This window comes from Lathamus discolor, chromosome 2 (assembly GCF_037157495.1).
Source record: "Lathamus discolor isolate bLatDis1 chromosome 2, bLatDis1.hap1, whole genome shotgun sequence".
NCBI lineage: Eukaryota > Metazoa > Chordata > Aves > Psittaciformes > Psittacidae > Lathamus > Lathamus discolor.
Window position 1 is genome coordinate 160,051,214 of NC_088885.1, and position 22,165 is coordinate 160,073,378.

At 52.8% G+C, this 22,165-nt stretch overlaps 4 protein-coding genes across 4 annotated transcripts; all 4 read left to right on the forward strand.

Moving 5' to 3' along the window:
* The first annotated feature begins 2,981 nt into the window (after window positions 1–2,981).
* LOC136009492 (feather keratin 1-like) lies at window positions 2,982–3,338 on the forward strand. Its single transcript, XM_065669484.1, has one exon. The coding sequence runs from the start codon at window positions 3,003–3,005 to the stop codon at window positions 3,336–3,338; it is 336 nt and encodes a 111-aa protein (XP_065525556.1). The 5' UTR covers window positions 2,982–3,002.
* A 4,198-nt stretch (window positions 3,339–7,536) lies between these two features.
* LOC136009493 (feather keratin 1-like) lies at window positions 7,537–7,869 on the forward strand. Its single transcript, XM_065669485.1, has one exon. It carries the CDS (start codon window positions 7,558–7,560, stop codon window positions 7,867–7,869), a length of 312 nt encoding a protein of 103 aa, XP_065525557.1. The 5' UTR covers window positions 7,537–7,557.
* A 4,146-nt stretch (window positions 7,870–12,015) lies between these two features.
* Window positions 12,016–12,330, forward strand: LOC136009494 (feather beta keratin-like). The gene has a single exon (XM_065669486.1). It carries the CDS (start codon window positions 12,016–12,018, stop codon window positions 12,328–12,330), a length of 315 nt encoding a protein of 104 aa, XP_065525558.1.
* Window positions 12,331–19,196: 6,866 nt separating this feature from the next.
* On the forward strand, window positions 19,197–19,963 carry LOC136009495 (feather beta keratin-like). Its single transcript, XM_065669487.1, has one exon. The coding sequence runs from the start codon at window positions 19,218–19,220 to the stop codon at window positions 19,530–19,532; it is 315 nt and encodes a 104-aa protein (XP_065525559.1). The 5' UTR covers window positions 19,197–19,217; the 3' UTR covers window positions 19,533–19,963.
* The last annotated feature ends 2,202 nt before the right edge of the window (window positions 19,964–22,165 follow it).

The following is a 22,165-nucleotide window of genomic DNA, read 5'->3' on the forward strand; positions in this document are numbered from 1 at the left end:
CAATCTCAACCAGCACAAATCTAGGTCTCAATAGGCCATCAAGTTGGTGGAAAGGTCCACTACACCACAGTAATGTATTAAATCCCCTGCAAAACCCTCCTGTGGGCTTCCAGCACGGACACCAGCTCTTCCTTTGCCAAAAAACTTACAAATTCCAATGCACTTCTATGCACACCTCGGACACAAGCTCCCTATGGCAGCACACACTTGACCAAGTCTCTTTCCAAGCACAGCTACCTGGCCATCACAAGCAGGAACATAGCTAACAGAATCATTTACTGCACAAGGGAGCTCTGGGGATCATCTATTTCAGGACAGCCTCCTCAAGCATGTTCAGCAAGAATACGCTGTCAAAGATGTCCAGTCAGGTTTTCAGTTTTCTGGCAGAACTGTTCACAGCTCCTGCTTTCAAGGCACCAAGAGAGGAAGCAGGGTACGGGGTGTGCCTGGGATGCCTGAAAATATTGCCCCTGCACCTCCTCCTGTTGTACTGCTTCCTTCTTCGCATCATCTCCTTGACTGTGTCCAGGACTCTCTGCTGCAAACCCCTTCTTACAAGTCAGAGACTATTGGGGGACCTCTGCTATGCTGCTTGCCCTGCAGGGCAGGAAGAACTCAGTGCTCTACCAAAATGTACTGCAAGCAGAAGACTTCTGCTCATGGTTACATTCCTTGCACCTCAGACTGTCTCGCTTCCACTTGGTGCTTTTGGTGCTTTTACATTTTCATTCTTTCGTCTCAATAAAATACGTGAGACTGTAACACCTCCTTGCACAACCAGTGCCACTGCTGACCACAGTCACACTGAAAAAGTGTTGCTTTCTCTTCCAAGGAAAAGGGCACGTCTTTACGGCTTCCGCCATTCATCCTTGCCCTGGACATGGCACTGATGAGAACATTCTCTCTCCCTTCTCTTCATTCCCTCCCACTCAGGATATAGACACATTGATGACATCTGCCCTCTGCAGCCTTGCCTCCTGGCTGAAAAAAACCATCCCACCTCTCTAAGCTTCTCCTCATAGCAAGGATCTTCCAGTCCCTACAGTATCTTGGTGGTCTTGCTTTCGGCAGGTTCCACTGCATCCATGTCCTTCTAGTAAGAAGAACTCTATGGGACATAGGATTCCACACAAATTTCACCAGCATTGAATAGAGAGCAAGATCACCCAAATACACACCACCAACCAACCTGCGAGCAAAACTATTCCCATTGCTGTTATGGGGACGCTTGGCCTATTTTGCGGCAAGGATGCATTGCTGCACCATCCTGAGCTTGTTCTCCACCAGCACCACAAAGCTGTACTCAGCAAAGCTCCTTTCCAGCCTCTCAGTCTCCAGCACATTCTGACAACAGGCACCATTCCTCCCTACATGGAAAACTTTACATTTCTTCCTGTTGAACGTCAGCAGATTCCTACCTGCCCATTCTCCAGCACCTCCTGTTCCCTCTGCATCATGGCACAACCATCCAGCATCTCAGCCTCTCTCCAGGTTTTGCATCATCTCTAAACCTGCTGAGAGAGCACCCAAGCCAACTGCCCACAAACACAGGTGACCCCACGCCCCATGACCATGCAAGGGGAGAAAGCACCAAAGGCTTTGCAGGAATACTGAGGTAAAGAACAGAACAGCACTCTCCTTGTCCACAATACTTGTCATTTCACACTAGAACACCCTTACAAGGAAGGGAACAAGTGCTCTCTGAGCTGCTCTAGCACTCCTTTTCCTTAACTGGATGAGATGAGGAGAATACCACAAAAACCTCCTGAGTCGATATAAGGACGTGGAGATCACTCATAGGTTTTCAACGGCGAGAAGACACACCTGACTCAGGGAACTTTAATTAAATTGTCAAAATCAAAAGTCAGAGTAGAATTCTGAGAAACAAAAACAAATCTGGAAACACCTTCCCCCTCTCCCTCCCTTCCTTACGTTCAATTTCCCTCATGAAGTACGTATAGCCTTGCCCAAAATACTCCCAACAGGCTCTATCAGACATAGGAGAAGTTTCAGGCCTCCTCTCATAAAGCCACATTGACAACCCTACGCCTACAAAAAGCTTTCCACAGAAACACACTACTCCAAGGGGCAACCTTAGAACACAAAGGGCACTGAGACACCCACAGAGCTCACAAGACAGGAATGGACAGGCCTACAGACAGGCTTAGAGACCTGGCAGCAAGGTGGGGATGGACCGAATGTGTTGGAAGAGGCAGCCCCACAAGGCCAGCACAGCTCCAAAGTCCAGACCAGCCTGACAGGGATGCTACGACTTGGGGCCCCTTCATCACAACACATCCACAAACCATACCACAAGAGTGCCAAGAGATGACATCGCTGAGGTCACCCCACCTCTCCAAAGCTTTGTTTCCATGTTTTGCAGAATCTCGCACATGCCATCAATAACAGGTTTTTGACCTGTCATTCTCGACTAGAAAGCTGCCACCAGGACACATCCTCAACAGAGGACATGAAATTGCAGAACTACAGGAAGGAAAACACAGCCACAACTAATTGCTTGCAAGGCTCTGACATGCACCAGCTGCTTGCACAAACACGCTGCCATGCACAAAGACTGCCTCAGCCCCCTCGGGCACTGCAGGACCAGCATAAAAGCCGGCCCAGCGCCTCTGTCCCTCACTCGCATCTGCTGACGCCTTCTCCTGCGCGCTCAACAAGGTGAGCCTCAAGCCCCTTGCCCTCTGCTCCTGCCCCCCTGCCCCGGCTCTTCCAGCACGCTCTGCCCCAGCCTCAGCACCCCTCAAGCCTCCCCAGCACCACAGCCCCACAGCCCCACACCAGCCTCCCCACTGCCTCGCCCTCCTGCACCACCGCCCCTCGCACCCCCACGCCCTCCGCTCTCCCCACACCCTCTCCTCTCCTCTCCTCTCCTCTCCTCTCCTCTCCTCTCCTCTCCTCTCCTCTCCTCTCCTCTCCTCTCCTCTCCTCTCCTCCATTCTCTCCTCTCCTCTCCCCTGCCAGGGCCCCTCCACACCACAGACATGGCCTGCTCCGACCTCTGCCGCCCCTGCGGACCCACCCCGCTGGCCAACAGCTGCAACGAGCCCTGTGTCAGGCAGTGCGAGGACTCCCGCGTCGTCATCCAGCCTCCCGCCGTGCTGGTCACCCTGCCAGGACCCATCCTCAGCTCCTTCCCCCAGAGCACCGCCGTCGGATCCTCCTCATCCGCTGCCGTGGGCAACGTCCTCAGCGCCCAGGGAGTGCCCGTCTCCTCTGGGGGCTTCGGCTACAGCCTTGGCTACGGCTTCGGAGGCCTGGGCTACGGCTTCGGAGGCCTGGGCTGCTATGGCAGAGGAAGAGGATACAACATCTGCTAAGGGCCCTTGACAACACGCACGAAACCACTCACGTACATTCTAGAAGCAAAGGCATGGGTTGTGGATTCACGTTTGGGGTAATGCTGGCACACCAGTTCACTTTCTGCAGCTCCTTCTCTTGTGGCATTAAGCAAGCAGCGAAGGGGCCACCTCAGGCTGCCTGGTAGCGTGGCCCATGGATGTCTTCCTCTTCTCCAAATTCCTTCTCTGCACCACCCCATCTGCTTCATGCAGTATTGTGTGCCGCACCAGCATCTTACAGGCTAAACAGCATCAGGGGACCTCCAATGGTTTCCACCCCAAGCAAGCCAGGAAGACCTCGGTGCTCTGACAAAATCTACTGCATACAGAAGACCTCAGTGCATGGTCACTCTACTTGCATCTCAGCTCTCTTCCTCCTTATGCTTGTACGTTTTCATGCTTTTATCTCAATAAAGTTCTCCTGCATCCCAGCCTCTGACACCTCTTCCCCTTTCTTCTACCAAAGCTCTTCCAACTTCACGCAGCACAAAGCCAGGCTCAACAGCCCATCTGCGTGGCTGAAAAAGGCCACAAGGATTCTCCTGGAGAAAAACCACCACGACCAACAGACACTGGCACCTGGGGTGCTTTCACAATGCGATAGAGGTTTGAGGAAGCGCTGGCTCAAAGATAGTCATGAACATGAAAACACTCCCATGAGCACGCCTCTGAGGGAGTCACCACAGACTCATGAGACCATCTGGGTGGTGTTCCAGGCCCCCCCCCAACTACAAGGACCTTGGGTTGCCTATGCAGTGTGCACAGATCACCACCTTTCCTGCTCTGAGATCCTGCTCTCACCCAGGTGTGGGTCGGTGTTGCACTGACCACCCGGCTGCTTGGTCCCCATTCCACACACACCACAGTTCCCAGGCCATGGTCTCACCTTGTTATGGGGTCCACAAAAGAGGACTTGGATTTTCCCTAGGCATCAGCACCTCTTCACTGAGAAGCCCATCAATGACCCACGCAGGAGGTCTCCTGAGCACCATCCTCCCTGCTGCAGAATCTCTGGACCACCTCTGCAGGGGACCCAAAGCCAACATTCCTCAGCTCTGATGTCACAGAGAAAGCCCCCAGTGTGAGGTCACAATCCTCCTCACCTTGGCTCAGCACCGCCCTACATAGAGCACTGGAGACAAGTGCAGGACCAAGCCTGTGACCCAGTTCTGCTGCAAAGATGGGGCTCCATGAGTGGAGCTTGGCTGGGCATCAAGTGCTCAAGGAGCTGCTCTATCACTCCACTTCCTTGAGAGGGGAGAGAAGAACAAGATGAAAGTCTCCCGAATCGGGATAAGAACATGGAGATCACTCACTGCTTTCCAGTGGCAGCAAAACAGACTTCATATGTTGAAATACACTTATTAAAATCAAAAGTCACAGGAGAATTAGGAGAACTTGAAACAAATCCTAGCACACACTCCCCCAACCTCTCCCTTCTTCCAGGTTCATCTTGCCTCCTACATTACTTACTCCCATTCCCTAAACAGTACAGAGGGATGGGAAGGGGAATTGTGGACAGTTCAGCCCACATTGTCTCTGCCACTCCACCCTCCTCACACTCTTCACCTGCTCCATTCTGGGGCCCCTTCCACAGAAACAGCCCTCCAAGAACTTAGGTGAATCCTTCCCGCATTCTCTATCGGACTTGGAGAAAGCTTCAGGCACCTTCTCACGGGAGACACCACAGCACCATAATGGCTAACAAAAACATTCCACATAAAAGCACTCACCCAGCGAACACTTTACAAGCACAAAGGCCACCAAGACAACCACAGAGCACATCCACAGGGAAAGGACGGGCCAAAAGACAGGCTTAGAGACCTGGCAGCAAGGCAGAGAGGGACCGGATGCGATGGGAGGGGCAGGACCCTCACGGCCAGCACAGCTCCAAAGCTCAGAGCAGTGTAACAATGCTGTGAGGATATGGGACCCCCTCTTCACAATTCCTCTTGCCTCAATAACGGTCTCCTCCATCCCAGCCTCTGATGCCTCCTCTCCCTTTCTTCTACCAAGGCTCTTCCAACTTCACGCAGCACTAAGTCAGGTATCAGAAGGTCATCCAGGTAAGTGGAAAAAGGCCATAAGTCTTCTCCTGGGACGTATGCTACCACCAGCATCAAAGACAGGCTCCTGGGTGGCCTCCACAATGTGACACAGTAGCTTGAGGCACCAAATGGCTCAAACATTCTTGAACATGACTACGTTCCCCTGAACATGCCTCTGATGAAGTTGCCCCGGTCCCATGGGCACTTCTGGCTGGGGTCCCAAGACCACCCATACAGGGACTAATGGACCCTTAATGCTTTGCTGCAAGGACCATGGATAACCCCATACAGTGTACCCAGATCACAACCCTCGTTGCTCTGGGTTGCTCCTCTAACCCCAGTTTGGGTCCTTGTTGCATTGACCTCCTGGGTGCACGGTCCCTATTCTGTTCACATCACAGTCTGCAGGCTATGGTATCGTCTTGCTATGGGGTCCATAAATGATGCCTTTGGGCCTATCTTGGACACAGGCTCCTCATCACTATGCATTCCAACAGTGCAGGGGGTCTCCAGAACAACCATCCTCCCTACTGCTGTGCCTCTGGACCACCTCTGCAGGGGACCCAAGTCATCATCCCTCTGCTCTGAGGTCACAGAGAAAGGCCCCACTATGAGGTCACAATCCTCCTCACAGTGGCACAATGAGGCCAGGTACAAGGCAATGGGGATGAGGTGCAGGAGCAAGCCTGTCACCCTGTTCTCCTGTGAAGATGGGGCTCTGTGGTGGGTTCACCTTGGCTGGGCACCAAGTGCTCACTGAGCCCCTGCATCACTCCTCTTCCTCAACAGCTTTAGGGGGAGAAGAATAAGACTGAAGCCTCCAGAGTCATGATAAGAAAATGGAGATCACTCACCAGTTTCCAGTGGCAGCAAAACAGACTTCATATGGGGAAATTCATGTAACAAAATCAGGGTAGAGAAATAAGAAAATAATCAACTCTTAAAACACTTTCTCCCAAGGCCTCCTTTCTTCAAGGATCCAGTTCAGTCCCAAAGTACTTACAACTTTGACCAAAGTGGCACAGGCAAGAGGGGAATGGGACCTGGGGTCAGCACAACACACCTTGTCTCTGTCAACCCTTCCTCTTCACACTCTTAACTTCTTCATTGTGGGGTCACTATAATGGTAAAGAGGCCTCCATTACTTTACCCAACATAGGTCCTTCCCACATGCTCTATTGGACATGGAGAAAGCTTCTGGCATTTTCTCACAGAAGGCACCACAGCAGACCCACGGCTACCAAAACCTGTCCACATAAATGCACTCTCCCAGGGACAGCCTTACAACCACAAAGGGCACCAGGACATGCACAGAATTCAACCAAGGGCTGAAATCAGGATTAACGACCAGGCAACAAGGCGGGGAGGAATCGAATACGATGGAAGGGGTAGCTCCCCACGGCCAGCACAGCTCCAAAGCACAGACTGACGTGACAGGTCTCTGAGGAAATGGCACCCATTCTTCACAATGCACCTGCAAACCACAGCACATGAGCACCATGGGATAACCTCACTGAGGACACCCCACCTCTCTAACACTTTGGTCGTGTTTACTGCCTGGCCAAAAAGGTGCCACAAGAAACAAGCTTCTGGCCTTCAATACTTGCACTTAAAAGCTGCCACCAGGACCGGATGGACACGTCCTCAACAGAGGACATGCAACTAGATGATCCTTTGAGGTCCCTTCCAACCCTTGGGATTCTGTGATTCTGTGATTCTGTTGTGGGAAGGAAAAAAAGCCCCAGCTCATGACTTGCCAGGCTGTGGCACGCACCAGCTGCTTGCTGGCAAATGCTGCCATGCGCAAAGGCTGTCCCGCCCCTCGGGGACCAGCATAAAAGCCGGCCCAGCGCCTCTGTCCCTCACTCGCCTCTGCTGACGCCTTCTCCTGCGCGCTCAACAAGGTGAGCCTCAAGCCCCTTGCCCTCTGCTCCTGCCCCCCTGCCCCGGCTCTTCCAGCACGCTCTGCCCCAGCCTCAGCACCCCTCAAGCCTCCCCAGCACCACAGCCCCACAGCCCCACACCAGCCTCCCCACTGCCTCGCCCTCCTGCACCACTGCCCCTCGCACCCCCACGCCCTCCGCTCTCCCCACACCCTCTCCTCTCCTCTCCTCTCCTGTCCCCTGCCAGGGCCCCTCCACACCACAGACATGGCCTGCTCCGACCTCTGCCGCCCCTGCGGACCCACCCCGCTGGCCAACAGCTGCAACGAGCCCTGTGTCAGGCAGTGCGAGGACTCCCGCGTCGTCATCCAGCCTTCCGCCGTGCTGGTCACCCTGCCAGGACCCATCCTCAGCTCCTTCCCCCAGAGCACCGCCGTCGGATCCTCCTCATCCGCTGCCGTGGGCAACGTCCTCAGTGCCCAGGGAGTGCCCGTCTCCTCTGGAGGCTTCGGCTACGGACTTGGCTACGGCTACGGGGGCCTGGGCTGCTACGGCGGAGGAAGAGGTTACATCTGCTAAGCGCCCTTGACAGCACCATGACACCAACCACACACACCATGGAAACAAAAGCATGGACTAAGGACAAACCTTTGGGCCAATGCTACTCCATGGACTCAACATGTACACTTCCTCCTCTCAAGGAACAATGAAATCAAGCAGGGAAATGCCCAGCTTGAGCTGTCTGGAAACAAGGCCCTTGAGCATTGTCCTCTTCTCCAACTTCCTTCTCTGCATTGCTCCTTCTGCTATGTTCACCCCACTCTCCTGCAAACACCTTCTCACACGCCAAACCCACCAGGTACCAACCCTGTGACATTCACACTGTGGGGCACAAAGATCTCAGGGCCCCGGCAATACCTACTACATACAATGTCACATTGCTGCCCCACTTCACCTCTCACTGGTTCCCTTCCACTTGGCGCTCCTGCCTTTTCCCTGTGTTTATATTCAATAAACTTCTCCTGCATCCCAGCCTCAGGCCTTTCCTCTTCATTTCTTCCCAAGGACTCATCCAACCTCACCCGCCACAATCACTGGGCTCAACAGGCCATAGGGGTGATCAAAATAGAACCATGAGACCTCTCTTTGGAACTCTAGCACCAGCAACACCACCCACTGGCACTCTGGGGACTTCCAGCCCATCACTTCAGCTCTTTGCCTTCCCAAAAAAAGCCTTGGAAACACTGATGCCCTTCCACCTGTGACACAAGCTCCTCGTGTCTGCTGGCCTACCTCTGCCTGGATGCCTGGTGCCCAGCCTTCAATTCCACCTCTCTCTGTTTCAGAGACAGGGTTCTTGTGTGGCACCGTATCTAACGCTTTGCACAAGGAAAAATAATGGCACTCACTCTTCCTATACCCACCAATGCTCTAACACCATCGCAGGAAGACACAAAACTTGTTAGGCATGATTTACCCTTTGTGAAGCCATGGTGTCTGTCAGTGATGACCTTTGTCTTTTCCGTGTGCCTTGGCATAGTTTCCAGGACAAACTGCTCCATGATCTCTCCTGTCACAGAGGTGACATTGACCGGCCTTGAATTAACCTGGGTCTTCACTTGGACAACTGGACCTCACTTGGACTATTGTGTACAGTTCTGGTGTCCACAACAGAAAAACAACATCGAACAAGTCCAGAGGAGGCCCACGAGGATGACCAGGGGACTGGAGCAGACCCCGTGTGAGCACAGGCTGAGAACACTGGGGCTGTTCAGCCTGGAGAAGAGAAGCTACATGGTGACCTCAGAGCAGCTTCCAGTGTCTCAATGGGGCTACAAGGATGCTGGAGAGGGACACTTCATCAGAGACTGTGGTGATAGGACAAGGGTTAATGGGCTAAATCTTATACAGGGGAAGTTTTGATTGGATACAAGGAAGAAATTCTTTACTGTGAGGGTGGTGAGGCACTGGAATGGGTTGCCCAGGGAAGCTGGAATGCTCCATCGCTGGGGGTGTTCAAGGCCAGGCTGGAAGGAGCCTTGGGTGACATGGTCTAGCGTGAGGTGCCCCAGCCCAGGGCAGGGGGGTTGGAAGTTGATGATCTTAAAGGCCTTTGCTACCCCAACTATTCTATCATTCTACGATTAATATCCCCCTTTTTAATAATGAAGCTATCACCTGCCAACTTGCAGCCTGAGGACTTGATCATATTGGCCAGGTTCTTGATGAGGCTGCTGAACATGCTGGCCCCATGTCCATGTCCTACATGACTTGAGACTTGCCTCCAGCTGGACTTTGTGCCACTCATCACAAGCCTCTGGGCTCAGCCCTTCAGCCACTTGGCACTGCACCGCACTGGCCCCACATACAAAAGGTATTTTGTCAGCTTGTCAATGGGCATGCAAGGGGTGAAAGGGCCAAAGACTTTATAAAGACAAGCGAGGTAAACACCAGCCAAGGCTTTCTCCTCATCCACAATAACGGGCACTTCCTCGCAGGGGAGACAGAGTTTGAGCAAGCACGATTTACCATTTGCAAGTATATGCTGAGGACTTCACATCAACTTCTCATCATTCCTGGCATTTGCAGTCCTTGCTGGGAAGATTTCCAACATCACCTTCCAGGGAAACACGAGCAGACTCAACAGCCCCTATTTGTCCAATTCTTTCTTCCTATTCTTCATTCTTCTTCAAAAGAAGAGGCCATTCAGCATTTCTAGTTCTCAGGAACCACTTTGTTGCTGCACTGACCTTTGGGCTGCAAGGTCCCCATTCCACCCACATCACAGTTCACAGGACATGGTCTCAGCTTGCTACGGGGTCCTCAAATGAAGCCTTGGATGATCCTCACACCACCAGCCTCTCTTCACTGCACAGTCCAACAGTGACCCATGCAGGGGGTCTCATGACCACCACCTTCACTGCTGTGGAGTCTCTGCACCACCTCTGCAGGAGACCCCAACTCACCATCGCTCTGCTCTGAGGTCACACAGAAAACCCCACAGAAAACCCCCAGTATGAGGTCACAATGCTCCTCACCCTCGCTCAAAAAGGCCCTGCGTGGGGCACTGGGGGCCAAGTGCAAGACCAAGCCTGTAACCCAGCCCTGCAGTGAAGATGGGGCTCTGTGGAGTGTGGACTTCGGCTGGGCACCAAGTAGTCACTGAGCTGCTCTATCATGCCCCTTCCTCAGGTAGGAGAAGAATATGACAAAAGCCTCTGGAGTTGAGATCAGTACATAGAGATCACTCACAGCTTTCCACTGGAAGCAAAACAGACTTGGCTCGGGGAAATTTATTTAATTTATCAAAACCAAAAATCAGATTAGAGTTATGAGAAATAAAACCAAATCTAGAAACACCTTCCCCAACCCTTCTTCCAGGTTCACCTTCCCTCACGAATTACATATTCCCTTTCCCAAAGCAGCACATGGGGATGAGGAATGGCGGTTGTAGTCAGTTCAACACACATTGTTGCTAATCCTCTCTGTTCCTCATACTCTACTCATCCTCCATCCTGAGGTCCCTTCCAATACAAACAACCCTTCCCGAATCTACCCAGCGTGGGTTCTTCCAACAGAATCTATGAGACATGGAGGAAGCTTCTTGCATCTTCTAACAGAAGCCACCACGGCAGCTGCATTTACCAAAACCTTCCCACATAGATTCAGAGAATCATAGAATAGTTAGCGCTGGAAAGGACCTTAAGATCATCCAGTTCCAACCCCCCTGCCATGGGCAGGAATATCTCACACTAAACCGTACCACCCAAGGCTTCGTCCAACCTGGCCTTGAACATGGCCAGGGATGGAGCATGCACAACCTCCCTGGGCAATCCATTCCAGTGCCTCAGTACCCTAACGGTAAACATAAACCCACTACAACAAGTACAATCTTACAAACATAAATAGACAGCAAGATACCCATAGAGCTCATCCTACAGGAAAGACAGGCTTAAAGACAGGCTCAGCAACGTGGTAGCAAGGTGGGGAAGAACCAAATACAATGGAAAGGGCAGCCCCACATAGCCAGCACAGCTCCAAAGCACAGAGCAGCCTGAGGGCTGCAAGCACATAGGGCACCCGGTTCACAGTGCACCCACAAACCACAGCACACGAGTGCCATGGGCTGACATCATGGACGACACCCCACCACTTCAATGCTTTCCTTGCATGATCTGCCGAGTGTCCTGAAAGACGCCATCAAAACCAAGCATTTAGCCTTTAATATTTGCAATTAAAAGCTGCCGCCAGGGCCGGATGGACTCGACATCAACAGAGGAAATGCAAAGGGAGCGTTGTGGGAAGGAAAACAGGCCCCAGCTCATGACTTGCCAGGCTGTGGCACGCACCAGCTGCTTGCTGACAAATGCTGCCATGCGCAAAGGCTGTCCCAGCCCTCAGGGACCAGCATAAAAGCTGGCCCAGCGCCTCTGTCCCTCACTCGCCTCTGCTGACGCCTTCTCCTGCGCGCTCAACAAGGTGAGCCTCAAGCCCCTTGCCCTCTGCTCCTGCCCCCCTGCCCCGGCTCTTCCAGCACGCTCTGCCCCAGCCTCAGCACCCCTCAAGCCTCCCCAGCACCACAGCCCCACAGCCCCACACCAGCCTCCCCACTGCCTCGCCCTCCTGCACCACCGCCCCTCGCACCCCCACGCCCTCCGCTCTCCCCACACCCTCTCCTCTCCTCTCCTCTCCTGTCCCCTGCCAGGGCCCCTCCACACCACAGACATGGCCTGCTACGACCGCTGCAGCCCCTGCGGACCCACCCCACTGGCCAACAGCTGCAACGAGCCCTGTGTCAGGCAGTGCGAGGACTCCCGCGTCGTCATCCAGCCTTCCACCGTGCTGGTCACCCTGCCAGGACCCATCCTCAGCTCCTTCCCCCAGAGCACCGCCGTCGGATCCTCCTCATCCGCTGCCGTGGGCAACGTCCTCAGCGCCCAGGGAGTGCCCGTCTCCTCTGGGGGCTTCGGCTACGGCCTGGGCTATGGCTACGGGGGCCTGGGCTGCTATGGCAGAGGAAGAGGATACAACATCTGCTAAGGGCTCTCGACAGCACCCTGACAACCAGCAACAACACACTGGAAGCCATGCAAAGGACTGAGGATGCACATCCAGACTCTTCCTCACACACGTATCTGCTGTCCACAGGTTCTCCTTTCAAGGAATCTAGAAAAGAAGCAGGGCACAGCACCGGCCCGTTCTGCCTGGTAACATGCCCTGTGGACCTCCTCCTGTTCTCTCACCTCCTTCTCTGCATCAACCATCTGCTATGTCCAGTACTCTCTGGCACAACCAGCATCTCACAAGCTAAGGAAGATTCAGGGGACCTTTCTTGGGCTGCTCCCAGTTCAGGGCAGGAAGACCTCAGTGCTCGGACAGAATCTACTGCAAAGAGGAAGCCTCAGATGATGGTCACCCTACTCGCACCTCAGACCAGCTCTCTACCACTTTATGCTTTTACATTTTCACATTTTTGTCATAATACAGTTCTTATGCATCCAAGCCTTTGTCGCGTCCTCTCCTTTTCTTCTACCGAGACTCTTCCAACTTCACGCAGCACAAAGCCAGGGCTCAACAGGACATCAGGCTGAGTGAACAAGGGCCACAAAGTTTTTCCAAGTAAATATGCAACCACAACCTGCAACAAAACAGACTGACACATGGAAGCCTTCCAGAACGTGACACAAGCCCATTACTGTCACAAACAACGCATTGAACAGAGCAGTGCTCCCCTGTGCACAACTCTTACGGAGTCACCCCAGGCTCATGTGGCCATTCGGGTGGGTTCCTGGGGCCAACCACACAGGAACTCATGGCCCTGTCACTGACTGCTGCGAGGACCATGGGCACATGGACAATACCATGCAGGGTGCCCAGGTCACCACCTTCCTGCTCTGGGAGGCTCCTCTCACCCAGGCGTGTGCTCCTGTTGCACTGACCTTCTGGCTGCATTTTCCCCATTCCACCCATGTCAGAGTCCCCAGGTCATGATCTCACCTTGCTATGGGGTCCACAAATGATGCCTTGGCAGAATGCTTAGGTGGCCGCCAGCCCCTTTTCACTGCAGGCTCCAACAATGCAGAAGGTCTCTGGATCAACCATCTTCCCTTCGGCTGTATTTCTGAAACACCTCTGCAAGGGATCCCAAGCCAACATCCCTCTGCTCCGACGTCACACAGGAAGTCCCCAGTGTGAGGTCACAATCCTCATCACCTTGGCTCAGCAAGGCCCTGCATGGGGCACTTGGAACAAGGTGCAGGAACAGAATCCACAGAATCCCAAGGGTTGGAAGGGACCTCAAAAGATCATCTAGTCCAACCCCCCTGCAAGAGCAGGGTAACCTACAGTACATCACACAGGAACTTGTCCAGGCGGGCCTTGAATATCTCCAGTGTAGGAGACTCCACAACCCCCCTGGGCAACCTGTTCCAGTGCTCTGTCACTCTTACAGTAAAGAAGTTCTTCCTGATGTTAACGTGGAACTTCCTATGTTCCAGTTTACACCCATTGCCCCTTGTCCTATCACTGGATATCACTGAAAAAAGCCTAGCTCCATCATCCTGACACCTACCCTTCACATATTTGTAAACATTGATGAGGTCACCCCTCAGTCTCCTCTTCTCCAAGCTAAAGAGACCCAGCTCCCTCAGCCTCTCCTCATAAGGGAGATGTTCCACTCCCTTAATCATCTTTGTGGCTCTGCGCTGGACTCCTTCAAGCAATTCCCTGTCCTTCTTGAACAGAGGGGCCCAGAACTGGACGCAATATTCCAGATGCGGCCTCACCAAGGCTGAGTAGAGGGGGAGGAGAACCTCTCTTGACCTACTAACCACTCCCTTTCTAATGCACCCTAAGATGCCATTTGCCTTCTTGGCCACAAGAGCACATTGCTGGCTCATGGTCATCCTCCTATCCACCAGGACCCCCAGGTCCCTTTCCCCTTCACTACTTTCCAGCAGGTCAACCCCCAACCTGTACTGGTACATGGGGTTGTTCTTCCCCAGATGCAAGACTCTACACTTGCCCTTGTTAAATTTCATCAAGTTTCTCCCCGCCCAACTCTCCAGCCTGTCCAGGTCTCGCTGAATGGCAGCACAGTCCTCTGGTGTGTCAGCCACTCCTCCCAGTTTTGTGTCATCAGCAAACTTGCTGAGGGTGCACTCAGTTCCCTCATCCAGGTCATTGATGAAAATATTAAACAGCACCGGTCCCAGCACCGACCCCTGAGGAACTCCACTAGTCACAGACCTCCAGCTAGATTCTGCGCCATTGACCACAACTCTCTGCCTTCTTCCTTTCAACCAGTTCTCGATCCACCTCACTACTTGATCGTCAAGCCCACACTTCCTTAGCTTATCTATGAGGATGCTGTGGGAGACAGTATCAAATGCCTTACTGAAATCAAGAAAAACTACATCTACCGCTCTACCATCATCCCTCCACCTAGTCACTTCCTCATAGAAGGCTATAAGGTTGGTCATACATGACTTCCCCCTCATAAAACCATGTTGGCTGTTCTTAATGACCCCCTCATCCTTGATATGCCTAGTGATGGAGTCAAGAATAAGTTGTTCCATCATCTTTCCAGGGATGGAGGTAAGGCTGACCGGTCTATAATTACCCGGGTCCTCCTTCTTGCCCTTCTTATAGATTGGTGTGACCTTTGCCATCCGCCAATCCTCAGGCACCTCGCCCATTTCCCACGACTTACCAAAGATGATGGAAAGTGGCCTAGCAATGACCTCCGCCAGCTCCCTCAGCACCCGTGGGTGCATTCCATCCGGACCCATCGATTTACAGATGTCCAGTTTGCATAGCTGATCCCTAACCCAATCCTCATCTACCAAAGCAAACTCCTCCTTTGTCCTGACTCCTTCTGGGGCTATAGAAATCCAGGGCCCTCGGGGAGAGTCTGCAGGAGTAAAGACAGAGGCAAAGAAGGCAATCAGCACCTCTGCCTTCCTTATATCCTCTGTCTCCAGGGTACCCACTTCGTTCAGCAGTGGGCCTATATTGCCTCTTGTTTTAGTTTTATTTGCTATGTATTTGAAGAAGCCCTTTCTATTGTCTTTAACCCGACTAGCAAGATTGAGTTCCAAGGAGGCCTTAGCTGTCCTAATTGCCTCCCTACATCCTCTAACAACTGTCCTATATTCCTCCCAAGCGGCCAGCCCCTCCTTCCATAATCCATAGATTCTCCTTTTCCACTTGAGTTTGCCCAGCAGCTCCTTGTTTAACCACGCCGGTCTCCTAGATCCCTTACTTGACTTCCTACTCATTGGGACGCTCCGATCCTGAGCTTGGAAGAAGCGGTCCTTGAATGCTAACCAACTATCTTGAGCCCCTTTACCGCCTAGTACACTTTCCCATGAGACTTCCCTTAGCAGTTGACTGAAGAGGCCAAAGTTGGCCCTTCGGAAATCCAGAACTGTGGCTTTGCTAGGTATTCTATTCCTCCCACACAGGATCCTAAACTCCACCATCTCATGGTCACTGCAGCCAAGGCTGCCATTGACCGTCACCACTTCGACCAAACCCTCCTTGTTGGCGAGTACTAAATCTAGCAGCGCTGCTCCCCTAGTTGGTACGTCCACCATTTGCATTAAGAAATTATCATCAATGCACTCGAGGAACCTCCTAGACTGTGAATGACTGGCTGTGTGAGTCTTCCAGCAAATATCGGGGTAATTAAAGTCCCCCACGACGACTAAGGCATGTAGTCGTGAGGCTACTTCCAGTTGCCTGTAGAAAGCCTCATCAACTCCTTCGTCCTGATCAGGAGGTCTGTAATAGACCCCCACAACTGTATCACCCGTGCCAGTCAGCCCCTTGATTCGTACCCACAGACATTCCACTTGCTCCTCATCCGACCCCGGACAGAACTCAATACATTCTAGTTGCTCTCTCACGTAAAGAGCAACTCCACCACCTCGCTTCGCTGACCTATCTTTCCTAAAAAGGACATAGCCATCCATGACCACATTCCAGTCATGTGAACTGTCCCACCATGTCTCTGTAATCGCCACTAGATCATAACCTTTAGCCCGCACACAGACTTCTAACTCCTCCTGTTTATTCCCCATGCTGCGTGCATTGGTGTACAGGCATTTCAGGGAGCCAGTCCTAGTACCCTTTTTCCCCTGCAGGACAGGGTCTAAAGAGCTATCCTTTCCCACAAGTGAAACAAGAGATTGATAGTCCTCCTTAGCCCGCCATCCTTCAATCCCTAGCATGTTCCTCTTGGGCTTGTCCCCAACAGGCCCAGTTAAATCCCCTCCCCCCTTCCTAACTAGTTTAAAGCCCTGTCAATAAGCCCTGCTAACTCCTGCCCCAAAACCCTTTTTTTTCTCTGGGACTGGTGTATCCCGCCTGTCACCAGCAAACCAGGTGTCCCATACAGCAGCCCGTGACTGAAAAACCCAAACCCCTGCCTTTGGCACCAGTCACGTAGCCATACATTAACCTGCAGAGTCTTCTTATATATCCCTTCACCCTCGCTTGCAACAGGTGTGGAGGCAAACACCACTTGCGCTCCAGACCCTTTAACCAGCCGTCCCAGGGCCCTGTAGTCTCTCTTCATTGCCCTTACGTTCCTCGTAATAATTTCGTCACTGCCAACCTGAAAAACCAGCAGTGGGTAGTAGTCAGACGGCTGCACCAGTTCAGAGAGCTTCTTTTTAACATCTCTAATCCGAGCCCCAGGCAGGCAGCAGACCTCCCTGTGGGGTGGATCCGGTCGACAAATGGGCCCTTCTGTTCCCCTCAGAAGGGAGTCACCCACCACAATTACTCTTCTTTTCTTCTTGGTTGGGGAAGTTCTGAGGCATGTGGGTGAGTGACTAGCCCTGGGTGCCTCACTAGATAGATTTGCCTCACCATCTCCATTCACCTGGCCCTGAATTTCCAAGACCTCGTACCTGTTATTCAAGGGCAACTGTGAGGTAGGAAGGGATTGTGAGGGTTTTCGCTTACTGTAACCCTGTTCTCCTGTGAAGATGGGACTCTGAGCTGCTTTGACCTTCGCTGGGCACCAAGAGCTCACTGAGCGGCTCTATCACTCCTCTTCCTCAATTGGGTAGGGGGAGAAGATCCCACGTTCAGATAAGGACATGGAGATCACTCACCAGGTTCCAGTAGCAGCAAAACAGACTTAACTCAGGGAAATTAATTTATCAAAAGTCAGAGTAGAATTAAGAGAAATAAAACCAATTATTTAAAAACCTGCCCCCAACCTCTCCCTTCTTCAAGGTTCATCTTCCCTTCTAAATTACTGCTCCCTTGCAGAAAACAGCACAGAGAGACGGGAATGGGAATTGTCGTCAATTCACCCCACTTTATCTCTGCTCTTCCTTCCCTCTCACACTCTTCCCCTACTCCATTGTTGGTCCTCGTCCACAGGAAAAAGCCTTCCACAGACTTACGTGAGTCCTTCCCACAGCCTTTATCGGATATGGGGGACGCTTCTGCCATCTTCTCAGGAAAGACAACACAGCAACCCAATGGCTACCAAAACATTACCACGTAAACCCACTACACCCAGGGACAACCTCCCAAGCACAAGGGCAGAAAGACACCCACAGAGCTCACCCAAAAGGGAAGGCCCAAAGCCATGCTTAGTGACCAGGCAGCAATACAGGGAGGGACCAAATGCAATAGAAGGGGCAGCCCCTCACTCAACACTACCCCAAAACCCAGGCAAACCTGAAATGAGTACGAGGACATGGGGGCCAGTCTTCACAAGGAACCCACAAACACCACCACATAAGTGCTAAGAGATGACATCACTGATGATACCCCACCTCTCCAACGCTTTGGTTGCACGTTCTGTCAAGTGTTGTAAAATGCACCATCAACATCAAGCCTTTGGTCTCTAATACTTGAAAGCTGTCGCCATGGGCAAAATGGGTACAGCCCCGGTTTCTTCTTTCTTCATTGTATTTCATTGTGCGCTCAGGACATAGAGTTGCCAGAACAGAAGAGGTTGCCCTGTAAACCTAAGAAATGTAAATGGAGCCCAACACTGGGCACAGGTCAGGCTGACCAGCCTTCAGTGTGCCAGATCCACCCTCTTGATTTTCTCCCAAATACAAAGGGATGAGCTCTATTTCAGCCATCAGGAAGCACTGCAAGAAACCCACAAACCACAGCCAGGAGTGCCCAGGATGACATCACCGACGACACCCCCACCTCTCCAATGCTTTTGTTGCATGTTCTGCCAAATACCCTGACAGGCACCATCAACACCAAGCCTTTGGTCTCTAAAACCTAAAAGCTGCCGCCAGGGCCACAAGGACACGTCCTCAACAGGAGGACATGAACTTCCGGAATTCTTGGATGGAAAACACAGCCACAACTAATTGCTTGCAAGGCTCTGACATGCACCAGCTGCTTGCACAAACACGCTGCCATGCACAAAGACTGCCTCAGCCCCCTCGGGCACTGCAGGACCAGCATAAAAGCCGGCCCAGCGCCTCTGTCCCTCACTCGCCTCTGCTGACGCCTTCTCCTGCGCGCTCAACAAGGTGAGCCTCAAGCCCCTTGCCCTCTGCTCCTGCCCCCCTGCCCCGGCTCTTCCAGCACGCTCTGCCCCAGCCTCAGCACCCCTCAAGCCTCCCCAGCACCACAGCCCCACAGCCCCACACCAGCCTCCCCACTGCCTCGCCCTCCTGCACCACCGGCCCTCGCACCCCCACGCCCTCCGCTCTCCCCACACCCTCTCCTCTCCTCTCCTCTCCTCTCCTCTCCTCTCCTCTCCTCTCCTCTCCTCTCCTCTCCTCTCCTCTCCTCTCCTCTCCTCTCCTCTCCTCTCCTCCATTCTCTCCTCTCCTCTCCTCTCCTCTCCTCTCCTCTCCTCTCCTCTCCTCTCCTCCATTCTCTCCTCTCCTCTCCTCTCCTGTCCCCTGCCAGGGCCCCTCCACACCACAGACATGGCCTGCTACGACCGCTGCAGCCCCTGCGGACCCACCCCGCTGGCCAACAGCTGCAACGAGCCCTGTGTCAGGCAGTGCGAGGACTCCCGCGTCGTCATCCAGCCTTCCACCGTGCTGGTCACCCTGCCAGGACCCATCCTCAGCTCCTTCCCCCAGAGCACCGCCGTCGGATCCTCCTCATCCGCTGCCGTGGGCAACGTCCTCAGCGCCCAGGGAGTGCCCGTCTCCTCTGGGGGGTTCGGCTACGGCCTTGGCTATGGCTACGGGGGCCTGGGCTGCTACGGCAGAGGAAGAGGATACAACATCTGCTAAAGACCCTTGACAACACGCATGAAACCACTCACGTACTTTCAAGAAGCAAGGATATGGACTGAGGATGTTCTTCTGGGCTGGTTTTGATGTGTGGACCTGCCCACAACAGCTTCTGATCTTAAGCTACCAAGAGAGAGTCAGGGCTGGGGGCCAGCCCAGCCTGTTTGTTCCATAGTGCATGGACCCTCCTCTTTTCCCACTTCTTTCTCTGCATCACTCCTTTGGTGATGTTCTGTACTTTCTGCTGTGAAAAACATCTCAAGCGGCAAAAACCACTGGGGGAAACTTCATGGATCTGCTCCTTCTGCAAGGCAGAAAGACCTTGATACTCTGGCATAGTCTACTGCAAGCAGAAGACCTTGACAGATGGTCACTCTACTTGCACATCAGACCCTCTTCATTCCAGTTGGGGCTTTTATCTTTTCACTCTTTTACCTCAATAAAGTTTTCCTGCATCCCAGCATGAGAAGCCTCCTCTTCCTTTCTCTTACCAAGGCTCTTCCACCTACACCCATCAAAAGTCAGGTCTCTACAGGCCACTAGGATTGGTGGAAAAGGGCCACCAGTCACCTCCTAGGATAAATGCCAGGACAGCCAACAACAGCACAGAGTGGCAGGAGGAGGCCATCCAGAACATGACATATGCCCATCACTGGCTCAAACAAATGATTTCAGGTGATAACACTCCCCTCTGCATACCTCAGATAACGTGTCCCATTGCGAGCAAACACTTGACTATTTCGGAGTAGCTAGAGTGTCCAGCTACAGCAGATTGTCTTAGACATGGCCAGTTGGGTTTCAGTAGCTTCCACCTTGGAGATTTCACAACCTCTTCCACTCATTGACCTCCCTTACACTAAAAAAGGATTTCCTTCTTTGCCCATGGAATTTCACCTTATTTCCCTTGTGCCCACAGCCTCTTGTCCTGCCACTGATCACAAGTCTCTGGGCCCAGCCCTTCAGCCACTTTGCAGTCCCCCTCCCTCGGCTCTTTCACAACCCAGACTTTCTCTGCTTACTAGGAGCGTGTCATGGGAGACAGTGACAAAAGCTTCCTTCAAGTACAGCTCAGCAATAGACACTGCTCTAACCTTGGCCAACACCCAGTGCCTTCCACAGGGAAGACACAGAGGTTGGTCAAGGACAATTTGCCCTCCCAAAATCCACACCTAAACCACAGCCTGTCACCCTGACCTTGCTGGGCACGGCACTGCTCTCCAGGAAGGTTCCTTCTGTCACCTTCTGTAGGAATGAGGTCAGGCTCCACAGCCTCTACTTTCTGAGAATGTACCTCCTGATCTTCTTCACAATATGAGGCTCATGAGCTCTCTCCCAGCCTACTGGAACTGCTCCCAGGCACCACGACTTGCTCCAGGAGCTCCATGTCTCTCTTCTACTGGGGAGAACAAAACACAGAACTCCAGGTGATGCTTCACCAGGGATCAGCACAATCTTCATTGCTCCCCTTGCTGAAAGGGCCATTCCTATCTCATGCAGGGTGCCCAGATCAGCATCCTCCTTTCTATGCTGTCCTTCTCTGGCCCAAGTGTGGATTCTTGTTGCATTGACCCCCTGGCTGCATGGTCCACATTCCACACATGCCAGGGTTCCGTGTCCACGGTCTCACCTTGCTATGGGTCAGTTGACATGCTGGAGGCAAGAAATGCCATCCAGAGGGATCATGACACATTTGTGAGGTGGGCTGATGCCAACCTTATGAAGTTTGACCATGCCAAGTGCAAGGGCCTGCACCTGGGTCAGAACAATCCCAGGCTCAGCTGCAGGGAGGGCAGAGAAGAGATTTAGAGCAGCCCTGCAGAGAAGGACTTGGGGGTGCTGGTCGATGAGAAAATGAACATGAGCCAGCTTCAGTGTGCGCTCCCAGCCCAGAAAGCCAACCGTGTCCTGGGCTGCATCAAAAGGAGCGTGACCAGCAGGCCGAAGGAGGTGATCCTGCCCCTCCACTCTGCTCTTGTGAGACCTCACCTGGAGCATTGTGTGCAGTTCTGGTGTCCCCAACATAAAAAGGACATGGAACTGCTGGAACAAGTCCAGAGGAGGCCACGAGGATGATCAGGGGACTGGAGCACCTCCCGTATGAAGACAGGTTGAGGAAATTGGGGCTGTTCAGCCTGGAGAAGAGAAGCTGTGTGGAGATCTCACAGCAGCCTTGTAGTGTCTGAAGGTAGCCTATAAGGATGTAGGGAAGGGACTCTTCATTAAGAACTGTAGTGATAGGGCAAGGGGTAACGGGTTAAAACTTAAACAGGGGAAGATTAGACTGGATATAAGGAGGAAGTTGTTTACTGTGAGGGTGGTGAGGCACTGGAATGGGCTGCCCAAGGAAGTTGTGAATGCTTCACCCCTGGTAGTGCTCAAGGCCAGGTTGGACACAGCCTTGGGTGAAATAGTTTAGTGTGAAGTGTCCCTGCCCATGGCAGGGGGGTTGGAACTCGATGATCTTAAGGTTCTTTCCAACACAAACTCTTCTATGATTTTTCTATTCTACAAGCCTGTGAAACAGCTCTGCTGCAAAGATGGGGCTCTACGCTGGGTTGACCTTGGCTGGGTGACAAGTCCTCATTGGGCTGCTCCATCACTTCCTCAGCTGCGTACAAGAAGAATATGACAAA

Coding starts and splice junctions, on each gene's coding strand:
- LOC136009492 (XM_065669484.1), top strand. CDS start 3,003: ATGGCCTGCTCCGACCTCTGCCGCCCCTGCGGACCCACCCCGCTGGCC.
- LOC136009494 (XM_065669486.1), top strand. CDS start 12,016: ATGGCCTGCTACGACCGCTGCAGCCCCTGCGGACCCACCCCACTGGCC.
- LOC136009495 (XM_065669487.1), top strand. CDS start 19,218: ATGGCCTGCTACGACCGCTGCAGCCCCTGCGGACCCACCCCGCTGGCC.
- LOC136009493 (XM_065669485.1), top strand. CDS start 7,558: ATGGCCTGCTCCGACCTCTGCCGCCCCTGCGGACCCACCCCGCTGGCC.